Genomic DNA, 10,913 nt, shown 5'->3' with positions numbered 1-10,913 from the left:
CCCGTCGAAAGGCCAAGGATCAAAACCTTGGCATTAGCCCGGACCCACAGACTGGCTATCCAATTAAAGGGAAGCCACTGGCGCGTGGTTGGCCAACGGGTTGGACGGGCCTCGAACAGCGAGCACATGCCCAGCACGATACCAGCCCCTACGTGTGTCTGACTACTTTTTTAGACATAAATTAACCGATTCCTGCCATCCATCGCATTGGGCAACGTTTCCAAGAATAATGGTTCTTGAAGCAAAACCTTATGGGATTCATTGCATACGCTAGGTTTTCTTGTTTTTACAATTCTTGGAAAGTTTTGCCATCCAACAGCTGAACATAGTAAGGTTGGACTTTACAGGCCTTGGAATGAATCTCTAGCAGTAAATTGAGATTGCATGCAGCACACGATAGCGTTAGTTTTATCGATTGTTAGCGCCTGATTCTTGTGGTGTTTGTTTCTGTGTACTTGCTAAAGAATTTCCGCATCTAATTCCCATCACCTTTATAGGGAACCATTATCATCAGTACAGTGGCATCGGCAAATTTCTCAAACTGGGTGTCTGCACTTGTTTGCGCTGAGACACGACTCTATTTTTGTCAATCAATGTTTGGTATTGAATTCCTTTTCCAAATACACAACCTACTAATTGGAAAAATACAGATGAGGAAGAAAAAGTTACATGAAAAAGTATGAAAGATACCTCACAAAGATTTTCCTATGCCAAATCTATACAGCTATAACTAACAATCTACACTGAATTGGTAACTGGTGCCAAGTCCATCTGAACGTCTGTAACAGGAAATTAGTAACTAAAGCATGCCACTGAGCCACTAGTAAGTAACGACAGATCAGTTATCTTTTCAGCTGCAATGAAGAGTTATTTTTCATCTCTTTCTCTACATGCATAGAATTCAATGCCTTGATGTTGGACTTCTAAGGCCACCCAAGTTCTCAAGTTTCTCAATATAAGAGACCCTCTTGTTTGTCACAACGTTGGGAGGTTTCTCGAGTAACTTGGAATCCAATGCACTACTTGTTTGATCCTGCTTCTTTGCGTCGTCTGTTTCTTGATCCAAATGCCAGCCCATGAAATCAGACAGAGTCGTAGCGTTTGGGCCACCTTCCATGGAGTTGATCTTCCCTATCTTCTCTATCTCTTCCCCAGGGTTCAGTAACTTCACAGGGCCTGAACCAGTAGAAAGCGGGCTACTGTTTTGATTGGCAAGGGAGGGACATCTTGTGAGAGAATCAGCGTAGAGAACATCATCAATTCGGGACAGCACTGTGAAGGCCAAGCTCTCCAATATTCGGGAGTAGCTCTCTATTACAGATTGACCAACATCCTGCAAAATAAAGAAATAGAGCGTGAAATTTTAATGGAAACAAAATGCAGCCCTAGTTTAGTGCCATAGCAGAAAATGATTAATCTACAGCCATTCAAATCTGCTGCTCATTGTTTACATTGCTAGCAGAGTAGAAGCATCAGATGAAATATTTCTGGTCCAATTCTGGTGAGGTGAGGGTTGTCGGTTCAAGAAAAGAAAGATCAGCATCGGGTGCACAATTAGCAGTATAGCACCAAATTTACTTGGTCTGAAGGAATAGACCAATGTGAACGTTTTATGATACACTGAGCTTCAATTTATGTAAACACAGTGCAAACAAACTTTCACAATCAGGAATTCAAATGTAGAAGAGAGAAAATTTTAGCCCAGTAACGTTTGTACTCACTCTGTTGTACTGGATCTTGCTGATATCAAGGGCAGATTGAGGAATTCCCGGAAATCTCTGCTTAAGGAGAAGCAAGATGGTTTCTGCTCTTTCCTCAAACTGCTCCCTTTTCTCCAAGCTTACAGCAGAACCCCATGATGACTTCCCATCCTTGTTGTGCATCTTTCGTTGCCAAATCACGATGGAGGCTTCAATCCTGTTCTTCAGGTCCAAAACTTTGTGCTCTGTCGAGAGGTCAAGTGTGGAAAGGAACTGTTCAGGGTCAAAGAAGTCCAACGTGATGCTTCGATAGATTGAATCTCCTAAGCTTGCTCGTCCGTTCTTACCATTAAAAGAAAAATGGCGCGTTAGTAAAGTTCTAAGCATATGCTATCTGTTAAGCAATTTGGACATGTCTAAGAATCTTGGTCTTCCTAAGGTTTGGTATTCAGGATCATGTTGTGAACGCCCTAAACTTCTTATGCTGCAACGTTCAGCATGGACATAGTTTGAAGTTAGTGATAATAAGATAGTGCTCTGTGAAGCAAACCCTCCATTGAAACTAACACATATAATTACATGTTCCTCTGACAGCCAATACCTTTGGGAGGGATTCAATGTAGGCTTCAGGAATCTGAATCTCTGCGAGCACCTGTGCATTGATAGCCATGGCTGCCTTGAGGACTTGATTGACAGATTCCTTCTGAAATCGAAGCCATTTTCTGGAAATATCAGAGAGTCCCTCTGGAGGAACTTTAGGTTTAGGAAGCCACCATTTGTCTCCTTGTCTCTGTTGGGCATTCCCTTTCTCTGCTTCATTTTCGTCTCGAGAGACATACCAGAACTCTTTCTGATCTTTAAAATTGTCAAGGTAATCCTGCTCAGGGCAAATATATGTTGGTGTTCATTATTCTGAAGCTTTTTAGTTCACGAAAATAAATTAATAAGCAACGAAACTTTTCATACTATTAGCATGGCATCAAGCTTCCCAAGGGCTGGGATATTAACGAGCAGGTCCTTGCGTTGACGGGTCACCATTATCTGTACACGTGGTGTTTCAATCAATGTATGAACAGTTTAATCAAGTTTAATAACTGCAATGCTCCTAAACATTTAATCAGTTTTGGGTGATTGGTGGCGAGATCAGAATATGATCAAGATCACAGTGAGCCGAAAGTAATTCAACATTACCACTCATGAAGATCAACAAAATGTTGAACCCATGAACTGAACAAGAACAAAAGCCAAAACAAATAAAGAAAGCACAAGAGAAAAGAACATTAGACAGATAAAATGGGCTCACGCCGGAGCCGCTTGCCCAGATTGCGACAAAGGATAGGTAGCATCAGCAGGAGGGAGTGGAAGATCACTAAGATGCATACCCAAGATCGCATAAACATCTACCAAGATTTTATGCATCAGGTTTTGAATGTTAACTCGAATATGACGAAAATGAGCATCTTTTCGCGCCATCCAAACAAACCACCAAAAGAAGATAGAAGAATGGTGATAAAGTAAAGCAAGTAAATTGTGCTATCGTTTTAGTGCAGCATGAATATTCATCGTATCCTGGGCTGATGAGATAGATTTCTGGGAGAGCTCTACGTGCTTGTAAAATTCTTGTTGCTGTTCTGTTCTTAAGTAACTTTCCTTTTCATGGTATTAAAAAAAAAAAAAATTTACCTCCATGCTGGTTCCGTCTTTAGATATCTGCTGTGAGGGAACAAATTCCACGATGTAATCCGTCACAGATAGAAGCCAGTGAATTTCTTTCCTCCATCTCGCTTTTCGCTCTGCGGACATGGGCTCCAACCGCCATTGTTCTCCGAATACAGAAGCTGCAACAAAAATTCCAACCAACCGCGGATTCATAGGCAGATAATTACTCTAGGAAAATGATGACAACATTGAATTGATGATGACGATGAACGAACCTGCCAAGTTGGTGATTGCATTGGACAGGGCTAAAGCAGATGAAACTCCCTTTCCACCACCAGACATATCTTCCCCCAACAACAATTTTGCGAATCTTTCCTTCATCAACTCAATGTCTGCAAAAGTTGCATACAAAGAAAAATGGATTATTAAGGGAAAAAAGAAAGAAAGAAAAATTCAATCTCAAGCATTGACGAGGGTGTTGTCCATAGGTCAGTCATCATGGTATTGTTCTTCCAGCTGCTCTTTGCTTAATATCTGAGTTCAAATAGAATCAAAGCCAATCATTATCATTACTGTTATCTGGATTCAATGCGATATATAACTTGCCTGAAGGTGGGCGGTCCCTGCCACCGCCATCTTTGCTAAGCCTTGATTTGGGTGTACTATCGGCGGATCTAAACATCGACACCTGAAATGTACTCTTGTCCTCGATCAAAAACTTCCTTGGTTGTATTCAAAAGAGGACACACAGAAATCAAATTTCAAACACTAACCCACCATTTCTCTCTTCTTGAAATGACACAAGTCTCTCGCTCATTCAACCAACTTTCTTTTTCGTTTTTTTTTCTACTTCATTCCATTCGTTACCTGAAAACAGCTAGTGGGGATGCATGTGGAGAGAGAGAGAGAGAGAGAGAGAGAGAGAGGGAGGTGTTTGTCTGTTGGAAGAAGACATGGGAGGAAGTTAGTTTCCCAGTTTCCCCCCTCCATTCTGTTCTGTGGTCAAGGCTGGCAAGGAACGTGAGAGCCACTAACGCCATTTGGTCGGCTGATGCTGCAGGGAGAAATTTTAGGGGTTGACCAGCCTTTTTTAGTCTGTCCCCAAAAATTTGAAAACCTCCCGGTGGCCGTTTACTTCATCCCTCACCATAGATTGTTTAGGTGTCCGTTTAGAAAGCATGCTTCATCCCTCACCATAGATCGAACCGTGGTGGGAGTGGCCAGTTAGATATTTCCTGGAAAATTGTTCACCCTCAATGTGATTCATTGAAGTATATAAATTGAGTCCCCACACTGTTTATGTTTTTTTTTTCTCTTTTTCGGTGTGGATAGTAAAGCTCGAACAATGCCCCTCGTTGCGCTGATGCATCGGTGAGTGTACGTAGTACAATCGCTGTCATAGTATGTTGGGGCACACTATGGAGGATAGGGATGCAAACGGATCGATCTAGAGCAGCTAAATACACGAAAGAAATGGATATAATGGGACCCAAAACAACAAAAAATTGCAAGACACATCTTGGATCTGACCCATTTGCATCCCTACCGGAGGATGCACCTTCCAGCACAGGGAATCAGCTATTCTGCTAACGGATGGATGCTCAACATTGTGGGGGTAGGGATCATGAAAAACAATGTCGCAAGAGTGACCATCAATCCTCATAAATTGCACTAGGAAATTCATAGACTGTCTCTTCCTTCTTTGGATGCTTCAATAGCTGCACACCAGCGCTTTTTGTTGGAATACATGTTCAAACAAGGGATAAGGGAAAGTGAAGTCCTAAGTTCTGCATTCGTAAACTCTATGATGGCCAGCTCAAGATAGACAAGATCTTTGGCATAGCTCACATCTGCCGCGATATAATGTCAATATGTATCTCGAACAGAACAGCAACTTTTATCATCTACATCCCACGACGCTACAGATGTTTGAAATTGGAAAACTCGGTAACGAGCTTAGTGTTGACAGCAAACCCATCACTAATGATGAAAATGGTAAACTCTTTAAAGGCAACCACAACAAGGGTTGTAGACACCTATTTTTGACCGAGATATTTTTCATATATCATATCTTTTAGCTTATTTCAGATCAAGGTTAACTTCAACTAAAAAAAAATTAAAGAGAAGATTTTCAGCTTTCCAACAACTCCAAAAACACGTCAATCCAACACCATGATCGAAAGTTTTGACCAAAACAATTTTCTAGTTGATAATGACACATTGATTGTCGTTAGCAGCTTCTTGAATTGTCTTTTTTTGAAAGTAATGTCATCTTCTTTTAATGACACATTTATTTATCGTTAGGAGAAGGTTATTCCATGAATTGTTGTTAGAAGTTTTCCTGATGACAATCGTCAGCATCATTTATCATAAGCAGAACTATCATCAACAGCTTGGGATGAGCCCTTCCAGATTTCTGGCGCAGGTGGTTGAAAATTAGGTAGTATCAGTCGGAACAGGGACAACAACGCCTGTTCAGCACTTGCTTTAGGAATGTTCTTGGGGTCATATCTTGACGTTCGTCTGTTTGTTTTCAGCATGTCATATGCCATTGAAAAGATATTTTTATTTTTTTTATTTTTTCTATTAAGAGTTTTTCCAAATTTTGTCATTTTTAGAATAAAAAATCAGTAACAATGTCTGCTACTATTTCTTGACTTAGAAAAATTTCATGAAAACACCATTTTAACATATTAGATTTCATTTTCTTTGGGTTTCGAAGCCTCTACCCCTCTAACCCATGTCTGCATCTTGCCTTTTTGTTCTATGTGTGGCGTTTGGACCCGGATATACCTTTTGGATAAGGTTTGTATCTGGATCTAAAGATCTAATCCATCGTGTTTTCTCCCAGTGAAAATTATTTTGGATACAAAACCATAGTGTTTTCTCACGTGTTTGATTTGTTGTTCTAGACTTAGGAAAGTAACTTAGAAAAAAATACTCGTTAAAGATTTGCATGACACCTAGAATTTCTTAAGAAAATATCAACCTCTAACGAGTTAGGAAAATCATTTTTCTTGAAACACTGCTTGCTTCGTGGTTGCTATTTCCTATTTATCCTCTCTTAGAACTTTGATTATAGAGCTATTGTTTTATTGTCTAGATTTTAAAAACCCTCCAACTTGCCTTATATTTTGGATCTATGGATCTCCCTACTAGTAACAAATGTCATCAGCTTGGGTATATCAGTGGTGGATCAAGAAAATCATGAACCTACTTGCAGTACCAAGAGCCTTAGTTCGGGTATATCGTGAAAGTCTCAGTGTGGAGAAGACCCGTCCTATTATAACCTACCTAGAGCAGACCTCGCAGATCCATGAAACTTTCAAGGAGAACTAGAAAACTCATTTTTAAATTTGGATTTGTGTGCTGTTTGATTCATTTGGACTCTTGTTTGAATTGGATTCTAAACCATGGGTACTTCATCAAGGATTGTCCCAAATGAGTGGCGCAGAATGGTCAAAATAATGCACCCAGAGCACTGCAGCGACCGTAGCAGGGATAAAATAAAGCTACAGGATGAGTCTACACTATGACCACAGCAGAGCTAGGGCAGGATGCTGATGTCATCAAAGGTATTATTTCTATTACAAAATATAATGCTAAGGTGTTGTTTGATACTAGAGCCACACGCTATTTTGTGGCTACTCATTTTGCTGAAATGATTGTATCATCTCTTGTTACCTTAGAATACATCCTAGAGATAGTGACACCTTCAGGTGGTAGAACTATTGTTTGTACCTATTTACTAGAGGTAGAGGTCTTGATTTTGGGGTAGAATCTATTTGTCAATCTGATTGTGCTTAATATAATTGGTATAATATTATCTTGGGTATGGACTGGCTCTACGAGCACCATGCCTCAGTGGAATGTCATGCACATCAGATTTGGTTTAACTGTCCAAACTGATCTATGCTAGAGTATTAAGTTGCGAAAGTAGACAATGATAAAATAATGATCTCAGCTTTAAAGGCCCAACGCCTTGTGAAAAAGGGATGTGAAGCCTCTCTAACTAGTGTATCCCTAGTGAAGCTTGAAGTAACTCCGTTGGAGGACCTCAAAGTGGTGAAAGGAGTTCTAAATGTGTTTTCCGAGAAGCTTCCTGAACTTTTTCCTATGTGGTAGATTGATTTTGCTATAAATTTGGTGCCTAGAATGACTCCAATATCTAAAGCTCTATATTAGATGACACCAGAAGAGTTGAAGCTAAAGAAGCAGCTTCAAGAACTATTGGACAAAGGGTTTATTCGGCCTAGTGTTTCACCGTGGGATGTACTTGTTCTTTTTGTAAAAAAGAAGAACAGATCAATGCGTCTGTGCATTGATTATTGGATATTGAATCAAGCATCGATCAAGAACAAATACCCCCTGTCGTGCATCGATGACTTATTCGATCAACTGAGAGCGGCCAAGGTAAATATTGATTTGGGTATGATTAGATTTGTACCTTAAGATTTGAATCTCGTGTCAAACAAATTTTCTAACTTAATTTGGCAATTTGTTGAAGGTATTTTTCAAGATAGATTTCAGATCGAACTATCACCAGTTGAGGATTAAAGAGTTTTGACATCCAAAAGACAATATTTCAAACTCGATACATACACTATGAGTTTTTGGCTATGCCTTTTGGGTTGACCAATGCTTCGGTGGCTTTCATGGATTTGATTAATAGGATTGTTCGACCCTATCTGGATCTCTTTATTAATATTTTTAATGATGATATTTTGATTTACTGAGAAAGCAAGAAAGATCACAGTGTACATCTCCGGATCAAGCCGAGTTGCTTTCACGAAATTTAAGCAAGTCATGTGTGAAGCCCCGATTTTTTCCCTTCCTTACTTTTCAAAAGAATTTGTGGTGAAAACTGATTCCTATGACATCAGTGTTAATGCAAGAAGGCTACCCATGGCTTTCCTTAGCAAGAGTCTCGCCAATAGAGCCAAGACACTATCAATATATGAGAAGGAGATGCTTGTGATCATCTTAGCCCTCAAAAAATGGAGGCCTTATCTCCTTGGTCGACACTTCGTAGTTTGCACCAACCATAAAAGCTTGAAATACCTCATAGAGCAATGCATCACGACTCCACTCCAGCATAAGTGGGTCGCTAATATGATGGGGTATGTTTTTGAGGTCCAATATAAGAAGGGGCCCAAAAACTGAGTTGTTGATGCTCTATTCGGCAAATGGAGAAGTCAAGAACGAAAGCAAGATGAGAAGGATTTTTGCCTAAAGGACTAGGCAAATCTCAAGGGACACGGGATGATGTGAACCAAGTCTTGAGTGAGTCCGATCTAACTCCAAAGGTCCAAATCATTTAAATGGGTCTATGCTAAATCAATCCAAATCCATTACCCAAGCTTCATATGATGCAAGCCACCTCAGCTACATGGACCCAAGCCAAGGTGATGTCGCATCAGCCATGTGGGACACTCCAAAAACTTGCATAAATCATAGTTACTTTGCAATACCAAAATACCAGTTTATGAACATAATTAAGGATATATTTGAATATTCATGAATTTCATCATAAGTTATGCACGGTCATATAAAATATCCAACAAAAATAGCCTCTCATCTCCTACATCTTGAAAAGCATATGCAAATCCACTCTCATTATCCATCGCCACTCCTTTCGTCGTCTCATCAATGCCTCCCAAACAGAAACACTGCCTTGATGGATCGGATCAGAATCGGAACCAAGGCAAGGTCCTCTTTAGGTTTCTATGACCTTGACATGGGTCTTTTCCTGATCCAATTGAGGTTACATGCAAAGAATATGAAAAATGGAGGGTTCTACTTGATAACGTGAGATTGTCGCATGCCTTGTTTTGACCCTTAGTTGTACATGTATCAATTCAAATAGGACCCAACCTAGACAGATACGGTTATCTAACTGAAACTGGTCCAAGTACTTCAACACATTTTGCAGCTCTAATTCTAAGAGAGCAGATCTAGTAATCATCAGACCCAAGTACCTTTCAAGGTACCCTCCGATCCTAAACGTAACACAAGTCCCCTGTCCACTTGCACCATGCAAGCTTTTTGCATTAACATTTGTCTTCTTTTTTTCAATTACTCCAAAAAAACAGTGTTTGAGATCAAAGACCTGGTCGCTCTGGCTCAACCTGTCATACCTACTGTCACCTTCCCATGGGGCAGAACTCATGCTCACCCCTAAAGCTTATGCTGGGCTTCATTCAGGACAGGAGTAAGTCTTGTACCACAAAATATTGTGGTCTCATGTGTCCTTGTCTTGGACTAGTTTTTGTGATTACCATGTCTGTTTGTTGTAAGTCAAAGTCAACAAGAATTGGAACAACAAAGAGCGTGAGTGGCAGGGATTAGACTGGATCTCATGGTTGGAGAACAAGGGACAGAGAAAGAGGTGACAAAGAATACCGCGTTTTCTAACTTGGGTACTCCTTTACACGCTTTGTTTGTGACTGCGCTCAGTCCACATTCTACGCTGCACTTGCATACAAGGAAATGGAAGAGACACCAAAATGTCATTCTCAAACATCACTGTCTTTCCAAGTCTTAACAAAAAATTCTGAGTGGAGGAGCTGTCTTCTTGTGGGGTCTTTTATAGAGAGATGGCAGTGGACCGGGGGGAACGGAGCCCCACCTTGCTCCGTTTGGACCGGGGATGGAAGTTAAAATCAAAACCCGTGCGGGATGGAGGCGGGGATGGACTTACGATTTCCCCCGTCTAGACCCCCCCCCCGGGGATGGAGGACATGAAACGGGGATGGAGGTGGGGATGGAGAGCAGGATTTTGAGACGGGCCGGGGGTGGAGACCTTGTCCCCCATCGCCACCCCAGTCCACTCTCCCACCCTAGTCCACTGCCATCCTTAGTCTTCTATCAAAAGTAGGTGGGACAGATATTTGGTTGGATCTAGACCAGGGAAAAGCTTCCATATATGTATCCAATCTAACCTCTTTGACCAAGCATCTAGGAATTGCTATGAACATGATTTTTCATATCTCACCTACTAGAAGGTCTATATATTCATGAATGAGAACATTTCATACTATATGATATGGATTTGAGGCATAAATATGTCATTATTATGAAACTAGGACACTAGTGTTAATAATTAAAATTTATATTTTTAATAACTTTAATACATACATCCATAAATCAGAACATTTTGTACCCTACTATGCCATAGATATCGATACTAACGTAGACTTAATAGGAATTTGAGGTACAAATATGTAAATTTTTTAAAAGAACACAAAGATATGTATTTCTTAAATATTATGGTACACCGTATAGTTATGATCATCTTAATATATGAAAATGCATATATATAAATAATTAAAAATTATAAATGGTCTTGAACACCTCTAACATGGAGATAGGATCAAGTCAAAGGCACCTTTGACGGGAATCCATCAGAGGTGCATTGAATGACATTCATACATGCATATCAGGTCATGCTGAACATGAGCGTTTTTGCTCATGCCGACATCGTGGCCGTCTGTTTGCATTTTGGATGAATGCCACGTGGTTTTGTTGACTTTGAAAATTTTCAAAATGCAAATC

The 10,913-nt window shown here is 40.2% G+C and overlaps 1 protein-coding gene across 1 annotated transcript; it reads right to left on the bottom strand.

Annotated features, from left to right (window-relative positions):
- Positions 1–633: 633 nt before the first annotated feature.
- On the bottom strand, positions 634–3,404 carry LOC149814795 (rop guanine nucleotide exchange factor 9-like). Its single transcript, XM_089989574.1, has 5 exons — positions 3,384–3,404; positions 2,667–2,741; positions 2,302–2,577; positions 1,722–2,042; positions 634–1,333 (listed from the first exon to the last, which is right to left on the bottom strand). Exons 1-5 carry the CDS (start codon positions 3,387–3,389, stop codon positions 902–904), a joined length of 1,110 nt encoding a protein of 369 aa, XP_089845700.1. The 5' UTR covers positions 3,390–3,404; the 3' UTR covers positions 634–901.
- Positions 3,405–10,913: the final 7,509 nt, after the last annotated feature.

The sequence above is a fragment of the Nuphar pumila genome, chromosome 15, assembly GCF_984573655.1.
Source record: "Nuphar pumila chromosome 15, dmNupPumi1.hap1.1, whole genome shotgun sequence".
Classification (NCBI taxonomy): domain Eukaryota; kingdom Viridiplantae; phylum Streptophyta; class Magnoliopsida; order Nymphaeales; family Nymphaeaceae; genus Nuphar; species Nuphar pumila.
This window is presented reverse-complemented; position numbering and strand designations above follow the sequence as displayed.

Bases quoted from the DNA above. Each gene is read 5' to 3' on its own strand.
- LOC149814795 (XM_089989574.1), bottom strand. The intron at 2,578-2,666 runs GTATGAAAAGTT...TGCCCTGAGCAG, and splicing joins AGCTTGATGCCATGCTAATA to GATTACCTTGACAATTTTAA. The intron at 1,334-1,721 runs GTGAGTACAAAC...TTTATTTTGCAG, and splicing joins GCAAGATCCAGTACAACAGA to GATGTTGGTCAATCTGTAAT.